This window comes from Oncorhynchus kisutch, unplaced genomic scaffold (assembly GCF_002021735.2).
Source record: "Oncorhynchus kisutch isolate 150728-3 unplaced genomic scaffold, Okis_V2 scaffold2879, whole genome shotgun sequence".
NCBI classification, from domain to species: domain Eukaryota; kingdom Metazoa; phylum Chordata; class Actinopteri; order Salmoniformes; family Salmonidae; genus Oncorhynchus; species Oncorhynchus kisutch.
The window spans coordinates 442,501-461,799 of NW_022264824.1; the positions used below are offsets into that span (position 1 = coordinate 442,501).

General features: G+C 44.1%; 2 protein-coding genes across 2 annotated transcripts in view; both read right to left on the bottom strand.

Annotated features, from left to right (window-relative positions):
• Nucleotides 1-1,031, bottom strand: part of LOC109883823 (ankyrin repeat and IBR domain-containing protein 1-like) — a 68,968-nt gene extending 67,937 nt beyond the window's left edge. Inside the window, exon 1 of the mRNA XM_031819922.1 lies at nt 809-1,031. The gene's annotated coding sequence lies outside the window, so the exon portion shown is untranslated. The remainder of the gene's footprint in view (nt 1-808) is intronic.
• Nucleotides 1,032-8,939: 7,908 nt separating this feature from the next.
• LOC116370994 (eomesodermin) lies at nt 8,940-17,258 on the bottom strand. The gene is made up of 7 exons (XM_031819930.1): nt 16,667-17,258; nt 13,631-14,276; nt 13,174-13,328; nt 12,899-13,020; nt 12,168-12,323; nt 10,811-10,872; nt 8,940-10,156 (listed from the first exon to the last, which is right to left on the bottom strand). The coding sequence occupies exons 2-7, from the start codon at nt 14,143-14,145 to the stop codon at nt 9,397-9,399; spliced, it is 1,770 nt and encodes a 589-aa protein (XP_031675790.1). The 5' UTR covers nt 14,146-14,276; nt 16,667-17,258; the 3' UTR covers nt 8,940-9,396.
• Nucleotides 17,259-19,299: the final 2,041 nt, after the last annotated feature.

Sequence of the window (19,299 nt, forward strand, 5' to 3'; positions counted from 1 at the left end):
CAACAACAGACAAAGTAGAAACCAAGATATTCAACAACAACAGACAAAGTAGAAACCAAGATATTCAACAACAGACAAAGTAGAAACCAAGATATTCAACAACAACAGACAAAGTAGAAACCAAGATATTCAACAACAACAGACAAAGTAGAAACCAAGATATTCAACAACAGACAAAGTAGAAACCAAGATATTCAACAACAGACAAAGTAGAAACCAAGATATTCAACAACAGACAAAGTAGCAACCAAGATATTCAACAACAGACAAAGTAGCAACCAAGATATTCAACAACAACAACAAAGTAGCAACCAAGATATTCAACAACAACAACAACAACAACAACAAAGTAGCAATGCCCAGAGCCAGACTAGACTGTAAAGATGAATTTTAGACCATTAACGGGATATCAAGTGGCTGGTATGTTTTCTAACTAGCATGGTTGTATCTACCTAGTTAGCTTCATCATCCAAACTTTTAGTTGTTTCAACGAAAGCCAACAGTTTTTAAAAAACGTACAAATGGTACTTGCTAGTTAATTACTTACTCATTGTTCATGTTTGTAAACTAGTTAGCGAACACATATCGGTGTTTATACAGATTAGCTAGCTAAATTATCGTTAGCTAGCTGGAGAAAGCTAACTAACTAGCCGACGTTAGCTAACAACTCGCAACAGTGACTAGCTAGCAAATGTCATGTTTTTTTTATGACTTTAAAAATGAACTACACTTCTCTGGCGTGTCTGTGTTTTTGTTAACTAGCAAGATACAGAAAACATTGATTAGCTAGCTAGCTAAGTAGACTTACAAAAGAGGCTCTTGCGGTTCCCCAGAATGTTGTCCTGTTGCCAGTGACTCTCTATTCTTCTGTCAGGCAACGCTGATATTCCATAAGGCTTCTGTTGTCCTTCTAGCTGTTAGTCTGCGGGTGTAGCTGGCTGTGTGTAGCTGGCAGTGTGTGTGTGTAGTTGGCTGTGTGTTGCTGGGTGTAGCTGGCTGTGTGTATAGTTGGCTGTGTGTAGTTAGTTGGCTGTGTGTAGTTAGTTGGCTGTGTGTAGCTGGCTGTGTGTAGCTGGCTGTGTGTAGTTGGCTGTGTGTAGTTGGCTGTGTGTAGCTGGCTGTGTGTAGCTGGCTGTGTGTAGATGGCTGTGTGTAGCTGGCTGTGTGTAGTTGGCTGTGTGTAGCTGGCTGTGTGTAGATGGCTGTGTGTAGCTGGCTGTGTGTAGTTGGCTGTGTGTAGCTGGCTGTGTGTAGATGGCTGTGTGTAGATGGCTGTGTGTAGCTGGCTGTGTGCACTCTGCCCTGCCTCTGTTGTTGTCAGCCACTGACGCTCAAATCACCAGACTGCCAGTTGAGTGTTATCAGGAATCAGGGCTGCGCTGTAAATTGCAGGATGTTTTTTTTCGTTCTAGGAAGTTTGAAGTCAGATAATGATTCCTTTTTTTTTGTCGAAGAATCTTTCAAAAATATTTTGATGTAAACAATTGCTCATTATCCTGTCTGTTTACTATAAATTAACCGGTAAACGCCTCCACGTTTCCAGAAAGTGAATAGTACACATTGGAAAACAAATGAGTGGTTTTTCTCTTGTACAACTAGCACTTGAAACTTTCTCCCACTCGAGGGCGGCAGAGTCCATCAATTCAATGGTCATTCTTCTCTTGGTCCTGGCTTTCTCAAGTAATGATGTATCTATATATACACTGCTCAAAAAAATAAAGGGAACACTAAAATAACACATCCTAGATCTGAATGAATGAAATATTCTTATTAAATACTTTTTTCTTTACATAGTTGAATGTGCTGACAACAAAATCACACAAAAATGATCAATGGAAATCAAATTTATCAACCCATGGAGGTCTGGATTTGGAGTCACACTCAAAATTAAAGTGGAAAACCGCACTACAGGCTGACTCAACTTTGATGTAATGTCCTTAAAACAAGTCAAATTGAGGCTCAGTAGTGTGTGTGGCCTCCACGTGCCTGTATGACCTCTGGACTAAAGCATCCGCCAACTCCTGGACAGTCTGTGGTGCAACGTGGCTCGCTCCAGACATGATGTCCCAGATGTGCTCAATTGGATTCAGGTCTGGGGAACGGGCGGGCCAGTGCATAGCATCAATGCCTTCCTCTTGCAGGAACTGCTGACACACTCCAGCCACATGAGGTCTAGCATTGTCTTGCATTAGGAGGAACACAGGGCCAACCGCACCAGCATATGGTCTCACAAGGGGTCTGAGGATCTCATCTCGGTACCTAATGGCAGTCAGGCTACCTCTGGCGAGCACATGGAGGGCTGTGCGGCCCCCCAAAGAAATGCCACCCCACACCATGACTGACCCACCGCCAAACCGGTCATGCTGGAGGATGTTACAGGCAGCAGAACGTTCTCTACGGCGTCTCCAGACTGTCACATGTGCTCAGTGTGAACTTGCTTTCATCTGTGAAGAGCACAGGGCGCCAGTGGCGAATTTGCCAATCTTGGTGTTCTCTGGCAAATGCCAAACGTCCTGCACGGTGTTGGACTGTAAGCACAACCCCCACCTGTGGACATCGGGCCCTCATACCACCCTCATGGAGTCTGTTTATGACCGTTTGAGCAGACACATGCACATTTGTGGCCTGCTGGAGGTCATTTTGCAGGGCTCTGGCAGTGCTCTCCTGCTCCTCCTTGCACAAAGGCAGAGGTAGCGGTCCTGCTGCTGGGTTGTTGCCCAGACAGCTGTGGTATATCAGACCATATACCATGTGTGTGACGAAACATTTAGTTTTACTGCTCTAATTATATTGGTAACCAGTTTATAATAGCAATAAGGCACAGCAATGGCTGTGCTGCGTGCTGCTTAACCAATGGCTGTGCTGTGTGCTGCCTAACCAATGGCTGTGCTGCGTGCTGCTTAACCAATGGCTGTGCTGTGTGCTGCCTAACCAATGGCTGTGCTGTGTGCTGCTTAACCAATGGCTGTGCCTTGTGCTGCCTAACCAATGGCTGCGCTGTGTTTTGCCTAACCAATGGCTGTGCTGTGTGCTGCTTAACCAATGGCTGTGCTGCCTAACCAATGGCTGTGCTGTGTGCTGCTTAACCAATGGCTGCGCTGTGTGTTGCCTAACCAATGGCTGTGCTGTGTGCTGCCTAACCAATGGCTGTGCTGTGTGCTGCCTAACCAATGGCTGCGCTGTGTGTTGCCTAACCAATGGCTGTGCTGTGTGCTGCTTAACCAATGGCTGTGCCTTGTGCTGCCTAACCAATGGCTGCGCTGTGTGCTGCCTAACCAATGGCTGTGCTGTGTGTTGCCTAACCAATGGCTGCTCTGTGTGTTGCCTAACCAATGGCTGTGCTGCTTAACCAATGGCTGTGCTGCGTGCTGCTTAACCAATGGCTGTGCTGCCTAACCAATGGCTGTGCTGTGTGCTGCCTGTGATGGCAGTTCAGGAGGAGAGTCAAAGGTTTCTTTCCATTTAGTCCTAGTCCCATAAAAAATCCCAATCTTACACGTGGACGAGCCTATAGGCTGTTCTGTTCAGTTTGACAAGGAGAGCACGAAGATGAGAAGGAAGACTGGAGGTCAACTTTAATAGCTGGCTACAACTATAATTGATTTTAATACAAAAAACTATTATGTTTCTTGCCCATTTGATGTATTTATCAGAGTTATTGACCTCATAATAAGCCAGATTCTAGTACCTTACATTAAGGAGCTGAAACTTGAAGTAGCAAAATGCAGGACAATAAATCAGACTATAGGCTGCTACCGTAGATCCAGAGATGTGTCAGTCAATTCCTCCAGCCATCACACACTCTTTAAATAGCCTACTTACATGTCAGCGAGGAGCTGTTAAGTTAAAACCAAGACTGAAATATGAGGGGTTATGAGAGGGTATGCCACAGGGCTACCTTGTTTGAAATAAAAGGGTGAAAAGGCACAGGCCTACCCATTGTTAGCTTATAAACAGATCTCATTCTACAAAGTGATCAATAACAGGGCTTTGGTCCCGCGATGCTTTCTGCTAGAAACAAGCTGCAAAGTACCCTGGGAAAGATGTGACTCCGATGCACTATGGGAATATCACTGTTTAATTTCTTTGACGTTCAGAGGCTGAGCTATTCAACCTTCTATAGCCGATGGAGACAACAACATAGACCTGGGAAGTCATCTAATTCGGTCACTATCGATTGATGAAGCTATTCACTTTCTGTATAATGGAAGATGTTTAACCCCAGGCAGCTTTTAGAGAAACACTTGTGACCTTCTGTCGTTGGGTTAAGTTCAACAACAGAGCTTAGCCCAACGACAGAGCTTAGCCCAACGACATAACTTAACCCAACGACATAACTTAACCCAACGACAGAGCTTAGCCCAACGACAGAGCTTAGCCCAACGACATAACTTAACCCAACGACAGAGCTTAGCCCAACGACAGAACTTAGCCCAACGACAGAGCTTAGCCAAACGACAGAGCTTAGCCCAACGACATAACTTAACCCAACAATAGAGCTTAGCCCAACGACAGAGCTTAGCCCAACGACAGAACTTAACCCAACGACATAACTTAACCCAACGACATAACTTAACCCAACGACAGAGCTTAGCCCAACGACAGAACTTAACCCAACGACAGAACTTAACCCAACGACAGAACTTAACCCAACGACAGAACTTAACCCAACGACAGAACTTAACCCAACAACAGAACTTAACCCAACAATAGAGCTTAACCCAACGACAGAACTTAACCCAACGACAGAACTTAACCCAACGACAGAACTTAACCCAACGACAGAACTTAACCCAACGACAGAACTTAACCCAACGACAGAACTTAACCCAACGACAGAAGGTCACAAGTGTTTCCCTAAAAGCTGCCTGGGTTTAAATTTCTTCCATTAAATGTCTTCCAACTCTGTCTGGGGTGTAAAGGTAGGCCTACTCTGTCTGGGGTGTAAAGGTAGGCCTACTCTGTCTGGGGTGTAAAGGTAGGCCTACTCTGTCTGGGGTGTAAAGGTAGGCCTACTCTGTCTGGGGTGGAAAGGTAGGCCTACTCTGTCTGGGGTGGAAAGGTAGGCCTACTCTGTCTGGGGTGTAAAGGTAGGCCTACTCTGTCTGGGGTGGAAAGGTAGGCCTACTCTGTCTGGGGTGGAAAGGTAGGCCTACTCTGTCTGGGGTGGAAAGGTAGGCCTACTCTGTCTGGGGTGGAAAGGTAGGCCTACTCTGTCTGGGGTGGAAAGGTAGACCTACTCTGTCTGGGATGGAAAGGTAGGCCTACTCTGTCTGGGGTGGAAAGGTAGGCCTACTCTGTCTGGGGTGGAAAGGTAGGCCTACTCTGTCTGGGGTGGAAAGGTAGGCCTACTCTGTCTGGGGTGGAAAGGTAGGCCTACTCTGTCTGGGGTGGAAAGGTAGGCCTACTCTGTCTGGGATGGAAAGGTAGGCCTAACTTTTGAAAGTACCATGCTCAGATTCAAAAATGAAGTCTTAGATTTAATTATTTTCAAATAGACACAGTGATTTGGCCTTGAAGAAACATGATCAGATGAACACATAGGTCTATCTCTCTGTCTGTTCTTAAGCTGCAAGATTCCGCTAATGTGTTAAATGACCTAGAATTCCCTGAAATGTTTATAAATTCTTGGACCTACAAAAACGATGATAGATTCATGCAACGCTTTTACATATTCAAGCAGATTCTTTCCGCCCTTACTCTTGTCCACAGTGGTCTGCGAACCCAGAACCCTCTGACCACGTAGCCCTGTTGCGCAATCAAAATTCCTTTGTTGTCATGTAATGCTTACAGGATGAAGAACGGTTTCTAAAAATGCCTATCTACTGCTCTGGTCTGTCCAAAACGTGAGGTTAAATGGTAGATGCTCTCTGCTATCCACTTTGTTTTAATTGTTATTTTGGGTATAGGGGAGGGTCACTTGTTTTTTTTTCACCCCCAAGGCATTCAGGGAGGGTTTAGGTTAAATATATTTTGCTGACGGGATGGTCATCCCATTTTCATTTCAGAGAGGTCTGATATTCTCCATGTAACCGTTATTATAAATAATGTTTCCCTCCTTTACATCACTTTGAGCAGAGTTCGCGGTGGTTCGGAGCAGGGCACCTGGTTCAATCCCTGGAAGCAGCGCCGGGGTTCCGAAACCAATGCAATTAACTTTCACCCGCGCCCGGGACAGATTCATTCGGATCCCCTCATTGTTCTCAATGGGGGATGTGATCGCGTGTGGTTAGACTCAGCGCTTCCCATTTACATAGGATAGGCCTAACGTTCTGATCATCGTTTCGAAATGCAGCGATTTTAAAGTATTCCGTGACGCTGATTATTTCAGAAAATAAGTTACTGAAAAGTCTCTTTCAGGGACTGCCTTTGCTTTACCAGATACTGTGTACTATTCTGGTGTTTGACAAACGCTCCGACTCAGTGCACACTAACCAGTGGATCGACTGGTCGATCTTTAAGCCATTACTAGTCGATTACCAAACATTTCTATGGAAATGCCAATGACAAAGCCTTGCGCTCATATTTTGTTTTTCCATTCGTCTTGGTCTGTTGGTAGTAGGTGTATTTGAGAAGCCCCGCGCGCCTGGTAGGAAAAATTTTCCCATTTTGAACCATTTCATTTGTCTGATGGGATAAACATTCCTGCCTACCCAGGGGACCAGGAGAGCTAAATAAAGTATGCCTACCGCGCTGGCCAATCAGATAGCTCAAATCACCGTGCCTACAACTTCCACGACCCCAGAGCAAAGTTTGATACAAGCCTAGGTGATATTTAATAACCTTTAAAAAACATGACCAGAGAGAGACTGTCAAAGAGTACAGCAAAGTTTGATACTAGCCTAGTTCAGTGTGCCCTCCTTTTCATATATATACAGTATACATATATATATATATATATATATTAACAAATGATTTGATGAAACATTGGCCTCACTGCTATTAGCCCATAGAAACACATTGAATAACAGATTCACACATTGAAAAACAGATAGTAAAAAACGAATCTAACGGAAGTTTGTTTTGAAGTGTCTGATATCTCAGAGATATAAGAAAGGCCTGGAAACGTCCTTCTTTTTAAGCATAATGAACCCCTTTTCTTAGACACTAAACTACTTCCATTAACGTTTTTAACTGCTACCGGGCTACCTTCATGACAGTCTACTGAGGCTTCTGGGAAATACACTCATACAGGGTTAAAATCATCTGAGTGGTAGATCTCCGCTTGCTTTTTGACTCCGAAGGTGACCTTGACTCCGAAGGTGACCTTGACTCCGAAGGTGACCTTGACTCCGAAGGTGACCTTGACACCGAAGGTGACCTTGACACCGAATGTGACCTTGACTCCGAAGTTATAACCTTGACTCCGAAGGTGACCTTGACACCGAATGTGACCTTGACACCGAAAAGGTTAGTGACCATTGCTCTGACTTATGATCAGAGTCAAATCCAGCATATTGCCTCTTTATAACGTCCCCAATATGTTCCAGGGACACCGTACTACTATGGCTGACCCTGTAAAACAAAACCTATCATACTACTATGACTGACCCTGTAAAACAACACCAATTATACTACTGTGGCTGACCCTGTAAAACAACACCTATCATACTACTGTGGCTGACCCTGTAAAACAACACCTATCATACTACTGTGGCTGACCCTGTAAAACAACACCTATCATACTACTGTGGCTGACCCTGTAAAACAACACCTATCATACTACTGTGGCTGACCCTGTAAAACAACACCTATCATACTACTGTGGCTGACCCTGTAAAACAACACCTATCATACTACTGTGGCTGACCCTGTAAAACAACACCTATCATACTACTGTGGCTGACCCTGTAAAACAACACCTATCATACTACTATGACTGACCCTGTAAAACAACACCTATCATACTACTATGACTGACCCTGTAAAACAACACCTATCATACTACTGTGGCTGACCCTGTAAAACAACACCTATCATACTACTATGACTGACCCTGTAAAACAACACCTATCATACTACTATGGCTGACCCTGTACAACAACACCTATCATACTACTATGACTGACCCTGTAAAACAACACCTATCATACTACTGTGGCTGACCCTGTAAAACAACACCTATCATACTACTGTGGCTGACCCTGTAAAACAACACCTATCATACTACTATGGCTGACCCTGTAAAACAACACCTATCATACTACTATGACTGACCCTGTAAAACAACACCTATCATACTACTATGACTGACCCTATAAAACAACACCTATCATACTACTATGACTGACCCTGTAAAACAACACCTATCATACTACTATGACTGACCCTGTAAAACAATACCTATCATACTACTATGACTGACCCTGTAAAACAACACCTATCATACTACTATGACTGACCCTGTAAAACAACACCTATCATACTACTATGACTGACCCTGTAAAACAACACCTATCATACTACTATGACTGACCCTGTAAAACAACACAATTCACTGCACCAGTCCGGTGTGTGACAATAAAACACACACATATATATATATTAATTAGATAAATTCATTAAAAAGATTATATATATATATATATCTGTGACCAAAAGAGAGGATATGGACTTCTGAGCCTGTAGCAACCAAAGTAACAAACTGACAGGATGTCAGGACCTTGATGGCAGCAGGTAGAGACAGGTAGCCTAGTCTGTTGTTCTGCCCCCTGAACAAGGCAGTTAAACCCCACTCTTCCCCGGGTAGAACGCCATTGTAAATCATTTGTTCTTAAATGACTTAGTCTAGTTAAATAATATATCAATGGTACAGATAGAGATTGTATTGCGTTGTCGATATAAGAGTCGATGGTGTAGTCCTGATGTAGGCTGTTATCTTAGTCCGTTACTCTGATGGACCAAAGACTCCTATTCATTCAATAGTTGGATAACAAACCTTGAAGCTTTTTAAAATTTTTATTAAGAAAAAACAACCCAAAAAAACTCTTAACAATCTACAGTCTATTTGATACAAGACCCTTCACATTTTACAGCATCATATTCACAAGTCTTCAATAAACGAGTCACGTCTGTAAAAAACAAAAACTTCAATGTGAAGGCATATCTTGTACAAACACACAACTGGGTACATTGAAGGACAATACAATACGTTATAGCACAACCCACTGGGTTATATTGAATACTCTGGCCCTTTAAGAACCATTCCCACGGTCCATCATAGATTATTATTTAAAAAATTACACTGTCCAATCACATGCTGTGAAAAACCCTGGTGAATAAGGTTGGTGTCGGTGGCACTGGTTTGGCAGAATATCGACAGACTTGGAACTTCCAACCAATAAGAAAAGGAGGGAAAACCTGGCATCAAAGATTTTTTTAAAGGTGACAAGATAATTAAGGGCCTGTGTAGAAGGAATAGTAAGCCATACTTTTAGAAACGGATGAGTCTTTGCTGTAGGTGTCAGTGGCAGTCAGACCCTCACCCTTTACAGTGGGGGAGTTCTCTGTGCCGGGTCCACTCAGAGGCGTACGTCTCCTTTTACACACCACGGCCCCAGAGTCAGCTTTCTCCAGGCCCGGCGTGGAAGAGTGAGTATCAGTCCACGTTGAAGCTATGTTACCAACACTACTGCCGTTGATCTCTTCCCCCTGAGCCTTGTCTTTGTCAGGCACAGACAGCTGGTCCTCTGGGAACCCAGTGGGGCTGGGTCTAGGGGACCACGGCAGGCCCGTGGTCACCTTTCTCTGGTAAGATCCTCTAGAGCCCCATCCTGCTGCCATGGAAGTGAAAGGAGAGTCTGGGTAGTAGGTGAGAGCGTGGGAGTTCTGTAGAGGCAGGGATTTAATCCCGTAAGGGAGCATGCTGCTAGAGTAGTCCCCTTCATAGGAACTGAGATCCAGTTTGTTGGGGCCAGCTCCTCCCTGTTGCATGGAGATAAACCACCTCTGGGAGGCGCTGTCCTCTGGCTGAGGGGAAAAGAGACTGTTGGTCTGGGGTACTGTCCTCTCGCTGTTGTAGAAGCGGTTCTGGGGCAGGTTGTTGATGACCTGGTCCTGGAAGAAAGGTTGCATGGCATAGCGAGCACCTGGGACGATCTGGTGGGAGCCGGTGGGGGAGGGGGTCAGTCGGTCACCCTCTGGAGCTGTGTACATCCTAGAATATCATAGGAGAAGAGAGATGTACACTGAGTGTATAAAACATTAAGGACACCTGCTCTATCCATGACACAGACTGACCAGGTGAATCCAGGTGAAAGCTATTATCACTTAATGATTTCACCTGTTAAATCCACTTCAATCAATGTAGATGAAGGGGAGGAGACAGGTCAAATAATTATGTTTAAGCCTTGAGACAATTGAGACATGGATTGTGTACGTGTGTCGTTCAGAGGGTGAATGGACAAGACAAAAGATTCAAGGGGCTTTGAATGCGTTATGGTAGTAGGTGCCAGAGCCACGCCAGTCGCTGCAGGGTTTTTCACACTCAACTGTTTCCTGTGTGTATCAAGAATGGTCCACCAACACAAAGGACATCCAGCCAATTTGACAAAGCATTGGAGTCTACACGGGCCAGCCTCCCTGTGGAGCGCTTTCCACACCTTGTAGAGTCTATGCCCTGACGAATTGAGGGGCTGTTGTGCGGGCAAAGGGGGCTGCAAACGCAATATTAGGAAGGTGTGCTTAATGTTTTGTACACTCGGTATATAAGGAAATGTGACAGGGATAAGACATTACGCCCCAAAAAAACTTGTGTTACGGTCATTTGTAAGTGAATAATAAATGTGGTGGAAACATTAAAGATGCTCACGAATCATAGTTATCCCTGAATCCTTTTGCAAACGGGTTGTGGTCAATTTTCAGTTGTGTGATCTATGGAAACAGAGAGTAGCAATTAGAAAACGGTGGTATAATGAGATAAAGGGTTGAGAGAGAGAGAGCAGGGGGAGAGAGAGAGAGCAGGGGGAGAGAGAGAGAGAGCATGGGGAGAGAGAGAGCTGGGGGAGAGAGAGAGAGCACGGGGAGAGAGAGAGAGCAGGGGGAGAGAGAGAGCACGGGGAGAGAGAGTGAGCAGGGGGAGAGAGAGAGAGAGCACGGGGGGAGAGAGAGAGAGAGCACGGGGAGAGAGAGAGAGAGAGAGAGCAGGGGGAGAGGATAGAGAGAGCACGGGGGGAGAGAGAGAGAGAGCAGGGGGAGAGGATAGAGAGAGAGAGAGCAGGGGGAGAGGACAGAGAGAGCAGGGGGAGAGGACAGAGAGAGAGAGCACGGGGAGAGAGAGAGAGCAGGGGGAGAGGACAGAGAGAGAGCATTGGGAGAGGACAGAGAGAGAGACAGGGAGAGAGAGAACAGGGGGAGAGGATAGAGAGAGCAGGGGGAGAGGACAGAGAGAGAGGGCACGGGGAAAGAGAGAGAGAGCAGGGGGAGAGAGAGAGAGAGCACGGGGGAGAGAGAGAGAGAGCACGGGGAGAGAGAGAGAGAGCAGGGGGAGAGGATAGAGAGAGCACGGGGGGAGAGAGAGAGAGAGCAGGGGGAGAGGACAGAGAGAGAGCATGGGGAGAGGACAGAGAGAGAGACAGGGAGAGAGAGAGCAGGGGGAGAGGATAGAGAGAGCAGGGGGAGAGGACAGAGAGAGAGAGCACGGGGAGAGAGAGAGCATGGGGAGAGGACAGAGAGAGAGAGAGCACGGGGAGAGAGAGAGAGCAGGGGGAGAGGACAGAGAGAGAGAGAGCACGGGGAGAGAGAGAGAGCAGGGGGAGAGGATAGAGAGAGCAGGGGGAGAGGACAGAGAGAGAGAGAGCACGGGGAGAGGATAGAGAGAGCAGGGGAGAGGACAGAGAGAGAGAGCAGGGGGAGAGGACAGAGAGAGAGCATGGGGAGAGGACAGAGAGAGAGACAGGGAGAGAGAGAGAGCAGGGGGAGAGGACAGAGAGAGAGAGAGCACGGGGAGAGAGAGAGAGAGCAGGGGGAGAGGACAGAGAGAGAGAGCACGGGGAGAGAGAGAGAGAGCACGGGGAGAGAGAGAGAGAGCAAGGGGAGAGGACAGAGAGAGAGCATGGGGAGAGGACAGAGAGAGAGAGAGCGAGGGGAGAGGACCGAGAGAGAACGAGAATGAGAGAGCAGAGGGAGAGGACAGAGAGAGAGAACGATAGTGAAAGATGCATTCTTACATCGGTGTTCTGATAGGCCGTGACGGCTATAAACTGGTTCTCAGGGAAGGTGAAGGTCTGGGTCTTTGGGTCACTGCTCATGTCCTCCAACCCCTCTGTCACCTCTACAATGTGTAGCCGCGGCTGATACTTGTGAAGAGACTGAAGAACTATCATCTGTACACAGAGGAACCGAACAGAAAGTCAACGGAGGAGACTTATTTGTGGGCCAAATCCTGTACGGGTGCAGCAGGTAGGTAGCCTAGCGGTAAGAGCGTTGGACTAGTAACAGAAAGGGTGCAAGATCCACAGACCTAAATATCTGTTGTTCTGCCCCTGAACAAGGCAGTTAACCCCACTGTTCCTAGGCGTCATTGAAAATAAGAATTAGTTCTTAACTGACTTGCCTAGTTAAATAAAGGTCAAATAAATAAATAATGACACATACCACTGACATCAATGCAAGTTTATGCGAATGTTTTCAGGATTTGACTTAATAAAGAAATCTATATGTATGTATGATCTTCATAATAATAACAATAAACTAAATGTTTGTTTATTTTGCTTTGCTTTTAAAACAATGAGCCTGGAAGTTACACATTAACCACAGTAGAAATTTTTTTTTACGATGAAAATATTTCGTACATAAATCAATATCAAATCAAATCAAATACATTCCCAGGCTTATTCGAATATATTTATATGTCCTTAAAATGACCCCCGCGTGCAGGTGGTATAAAGAAAAGCATCACCTGTGCGTTGTTGTTACTGCCTCCTTTGTTGTTGGTGAGCTTCAGTTTGCCGAACGAGATCTCCTGTCTCATCCAATGTGCTCCCGTGTTGGGAGATTCAGGATGGACGTACATTTTGTTTCCTAAAGAAGGAAAAATGTTTTTTAAATTGTTTTATTTAAAAATAAATGTAAAAAAAAAGATTGTTTCATAATCGCTGTGGTTACTGTAATCAAAACAACTATTTTAGAAGTCGTTTAGAATCTTTCTACTGCCTATAATTTATCGGATCATACCCTGCATATTATTGTCCGCCTTTCCGCAGGTGATCCATTTCCCGCCTTGGAACCTCCAGTGGTTGGGGTCAGCGAGCATGACCTCCACAAACACGTTGTAATGAGCAGAGAGATTCAGACCCATCAGGTTGAAACCCAGGAACGGGAACATCCGCCTGATAAACAGACAGGGATTCAAATGCGTGTGTGTGTTTTGCGTATTTTTAAATGTGCCAGATCTGGTGAGAATTTGAGAACAAATGAATGTGTGGGTGGTGTTTCAGAGAATACAGTTTCACAACATCAAATATAAATACAATGTGATGATGGCATCCTTTTCAGTATTCAGGCGCCTTTTTCCGTATTTTAATGGAGTATGAGAGAAGTTTCAGAGAATACAGTTTCACGACAATATGAAAGCACACTCGGCACCCGCCCGAACCGAAGCAGCTTTAGCCGCTGGCCACGTCGCACTCACCTGCCCTGTTTGGTGATAATCATCTCGGTCTGATGACGGTGGAACCTGAGCCAGAGAGGCCGGTTACAGAGGTAGACCTGAGCCCTCACCCCCGTGCCCGAGGGTAGGGGCACCGAGCCGATCCCGGAGCCGGTGCTGTATGGAGGGTAGAGACACCCACCCTGTCCTAACTGGTAGGCCGAGCCGAACTGATTGCGCCCCGCGGAGGAGAATCCCGTGGGAGGCAACACCGAGCTGAAGTGAAGCGATGTCGAATATCTGGATCCACCGGAACCCGTGTAAACGGTACCGGACTGAGAATAAGGGAATAACGAACATGGACTCGCCATGTCTCCAGTTTGCTTGGATGGGGGTGAGATATAATAGCGGTCTGGCCCGAGTCCGTCGGTGTATCGGCTAGCGCTGCCGGCCATAGCCGGGTCATCTGCACCCACCACCGGGGACTTTCTCCTCTCCTCCGGGCGGGGGGCGTCCTTGGGGGAAGGAAAGGTGTTGCTCTCTCCCTCTCCGAGCATGGTAATTTTTTTGTCAGGTAAGATTAAATGTTATTCGGTCCCACGGTCTTCTTCCAATTCTTCTCCGGGGCTTCTGTCAGAAGGGTTGGAGACGCACCGGAACCAGGGATCTTCTTGAAAAGTTCTGCATCCTTTGGAGAAATAAAAGTACAATATATATATATATCTATTTTAAGTATATCCAAAATATCCCAATTAGAATCGCATAGGCTATAGAGCTATACTTTCAATAGGCTACTGTAAATCAAGAGGCAGGGAAGTCCTCCGTCTGGCTGGCCGTGTGCACTGAGTTACCACTGTGTAAACTGACGGAGCTGCTCCCCTGTGATAACCTGCACGGGTGATTACGTGATTCCCGTTTCACACTCCCAATTTGCTGTGAAGGCCATGGGTGTGGCTTTTAGGATGGATCGTGATAGATGGCTCAGTCCACATATATTTACCCTTTTTTTGGGGGTGTGATATTTAACTGATTTTTTAAAAAAAAGTCAGTTTAAATGTTTTAGTTCATACAAAATGTTATTGCGCAGTAAAGGCTGATAGTGAAACGTTAAGCTACACTACATCTCCCAGATAAGGACCTATCAGAGAGGCGTGAGTTTTATTCTGCTCTGTACATTTAAAAAGAATACAGGAGTAGCCTACTTCTCCTGGCCTATATTTAGCTTATTATTATTATTATCCATTTTATTCATTTAGCAGACGGTCTTATTCAGAGTGACTTACACTCAGTGTATTCATCTACAGATAGCTAGGTGGGACAACCTCATATAACAGTCGTAGTCAGTACATTCATCTACAGATAGCTAGGCGGGACAACCTCATATAACAGTCGTAGTCAGTACATTCATCTACAGATAGCTAGACGGGACAACCTCATATCACAGTCGTAGTCAGTACATTCATCTACAGATAGCTAGACGGGACAACTTCATATCACAGTCGTAGTCAGTACATTCATCTACAGATAGCTAGACGGGACAACCTCATACCACAGTCGTAGTCAGTACATTTGTCCTCAATAAAGTAGTTGTGAGCAAGGTCAGAGTTAGTAAGGTGGTGGGGGGGACGGGACGGGGGGAGGGTGTCAAGTGAGAGTATTTTTTCTACTTATATATTTCAACCTCTTGTAGTAAATGTTAAATGTTGTGTATTTTTTGTTGTTGTCGTAACATCCTAAATAAAACTGTACATCCAGGTTTCCCGTGCCCCTCCCCCCCCCCCCCCCCCTCCACCTATCGCTAGTTATTTGTGTATTCCCGGCAGACAACGCTCATTGAACTATCTCTCTACAGCCCGTCAGGTCATTGACCGGCGGATGATCGACAATTATCACGTCATTATAGAACCCTTCACTAAGACACATAGGGCCTTTACCTCCCCCGGACCCCGCGGTATATCTAAATGTTTGTTTAGGCTCTCTTCTCTGTCATATTGATTTATAATAGCAAGATGCTAACTAGAAAATTAGAACTATTTAATTACGGAGTAGCAATTCAATTGATAGCACCGATATGTGTAGTAAAATTCGTCTGTTAGACCTATACAGAGGAATTAGCTACGGTAAATTATTGCATGGCCATTTATACCTTTCACTTAACAATTCGTTTTCTTGTAAACCACATGACAAATTGTATGAGATTTGTTTTCAGAAATGCCGAGACCTGAGGGTTTGTATAAAGGTGTGAAAACACTCTATGGAAAGTTGTCACCCTCATCGAAACAGACACGAGTATTATTTGTGCTCACGCTTTCCACGGTATTTCTCATGTAGCGCTACAGAATCAGGTTTGGGCGACAAAGGTTTGACTTGTTATGTTCCCTGATATATTAAGTAGGCCTGTAATGTTATGTTCCCTGATATATTAAGTAGGCCTGTAATGTTTTCAATTGGTTTTTTCTATTTCATTTTGTTAATTGTATTTTTTTGTCTACAAAATTATTAGTCTATAGAATAACCTAAACGGGTTGTTCAGACAATTATTAGATAATTTCATAAATTATTTTCCAAATAGTTTGTTTAGACTATGGCTAAAATTTAGTATATTTCCTTCAATTTTAAGATAATTTAATTAATATATATTTTCACATCCGGAGTTCACAATAAATTCAGAGTGATGAATTTGCATGAATTTCCAGAGAGATGAGTCTACGTTACAGTCCCACCGGACTGCCCTATTGTGAACAGAGGTGGAAACGGTCAATTATCTTTCCGTTTGAAGAAGCCTGTGATGTGTCGCCGAACCGACAGCCCGCTGTAGGAACTGCTTTACAGATACAAACATATTGGTGACACAAAGCTCCGACTGCATTGAAGCAGCAGCGGTCGGTCAAATATAGTGCACTGATTTCACTGACAGAATATATATATATTTTTTTTTTAATGAAATTCTTAAAATATAATTTCTGTAACTTATCTTGTAACATATATATTTAGGAATTGTTAATGCATGAATCTGTACCGATGTTTAAATAGGATTAGTCAATTTATATTATATACAAATGAATAGAACAAACTTACCAATCTTGGTCCTTGTTTGGCCTACTTCGTTTTCAAATGAGGCTAATAAATAGACCTAATACATTTTTAAAAAAATACGAAAATAGGCTGCAATTTGGAAATAAATAAATACGCGACATATATTTTTTGTTGTTTTCAATCACAATAATAAAAATAAGAGCGATCGTTAATTTGTAAGCATTTCAACGCATCTTCTCCTTGTTTTGAAGGAGATGGTTAAAGTATGCGCTTATATGTAGTCTACTGGCTATAGGATCCTTTCTTGCGGTTCAGCTGCAACCGTCCCAGTTTAGGAGCGCTCTCTTGTGTCGAAGTTGCGCACATAGCAGCCTCTTATTCATTTTAGCTTTCGATTCCCAAGAGCTACTGGGCAAGCAGAATATAAACAGAATTATAGGCCTTCAACACGAGAAACACGCTGCCAGCAACAACGCAGGGTATGCTGTAGCGATTGCTTCACTCGGTGATACTCAATAGGGGCCCCCTAAATAGTCGTACAATTTCACGATTAATTGTAGTTGTGCTAGATTCTAGAACATCGGAGCAGAACGGGAAAACACATTAATAGTAGTGGCAATGAAACGGCCAGGATGCTCCTAGCCAACTGATAAGGCGTATTTAGAGGCACAAACCTGCACATGACCGGGACTGACGTCCGTCCACGTCACATCGAACTGAAACACACGTTTACTGATGAAATTAATTATCACACACCAATCAACTACTTGGTACGTGATGTCTCTCTCACTCTCTCTCAATTCAATGGGCTTTATTGACATGGGCAACATATGTTTACATCGCCAAAGCAAGTGAAATATATAATAACACAAGTGAAATAAACATGTAAAAATTACAAATTAAACATTACACTCCCAAAAGTTTCAAAGGAATAGAGACATTTAAAATGTCATATTATGTATATATACAGTGTTGTAAGGATGTGCAAATAGTTAAAGTACAAAAGGGAAAATTAAATCAACATGAATATGGGTTGTATTTACAATGGTGTTTGTTCTTCACTGGTTGCCCTTTTCTTGTTGCAACAGGTCACACATCTGGCTGCTGTGATGTCACACTGTGGTATTTCACCCAGTAGATAATGAGAGTTTATCAAAATTGGATTTGTTTTTCGAATTCTTTGTGGGTCTGTGTAACCTGAGATGTCTTGATATATTTATTTAACAAGCATTTCGCTACACTCGCATTAACATCTGCTAACCATGTGTATGTGACCAAATAACATTAGAATAGATTTGATTTTATAAACCAGTGGTCCATTGTATATGATGAGATGAGTGGTACAGATATTTTTGGTTTAGGTTAACTGTATAATATGCTTTTAGGAGACAGGGTAGTATCAGGGACATGGTTGATCCCTGCTGCCAATGGAGGAATTTCTAGAACTTTCTGATGGCCTTTTCCTGTTCAAAGACCAACAGATTGATGATGCTGTGAGTGGATCCCATCAAGATGAATAAATCAAATTAAATTGTATTTGTCACATGTTTTTCGTAAACAACATATGTGGACTAATAGTGAAATGCTTAGTTACAGGCCTTTCCCAACAATGCAGAGATAAAAGAGAAATAACAGAAAAATAATAGCACGAGGAATACATTCACACTGAGTAACGATAACATGGCTATAAACACGGGGTACTCGTACCGAGTTGATATGCTGAGGTATGAGGTAATAACATGGCTATAAACACGGGGTACTCGTACCGAGTTGATATGCTGATGTATGAGGTAATAACTTGGCTATAAACACGGGGTACTCGTACCGAGTTGATATGCTGAGGTATGAGGTAATAACATGGCTATATACACGGGGTACTCGTACGGAGTTGATATGCAGGGGTATGAGGTAATAACTTGGCTATATACACGGGGTACTCGTACCGAGTTGATATGCTGAGGTATGAGGTAATAACATGGCTATATACACGGGGTACTCGTACCGAGTTGATATGCTGGGGTATGAGGTAATAACATGGCTATATACACGGGGTACTCGTACGGAGTTGATATGCAGGGGTATGAGGTAATAACTTGGCTATATACACGGGGTACTCGTACCGAGTTGATATGCTGGGGTATGAGGTAATAACTTGGCTATATACACGGTGTACTCGTACGGAGTTGATATGCTGAGGGATAACATGGCTGTATACACGGGGTACTCGTACCGAGTTGATATGCTGAGGTATGAGGTAATAACATGGCTATATACACAGGGTACTCGTACCGAGTTGACATGCTGAGGTATGAGGTAATAACATGGCTATATACACGGGGTAATCGTACCGAGTTGATATGCTGAGGTATGAGGTAATAACATGGCTATATACACAGGGTACTCGTACCGAGTTGATATGCTGAGGTATGAGGTAATAACATGGCTATATACACGGGGTACTCGTACCGAGTTGATATGCTGGGGAATGAGGTAATAACATGGCTATATACACGGGGTACTCGTACCGAGTTGATATGCTGAGGTATGAGGTAATAACATGGCTATATACACGGGGTACTCGTACGGAGTTGATATGCAGGGGTATGAGGTAATAACTTGGCTATATACACATGGTACTCGTACGGAGTTGATATGCAGGGGTATGAGGTAATAAC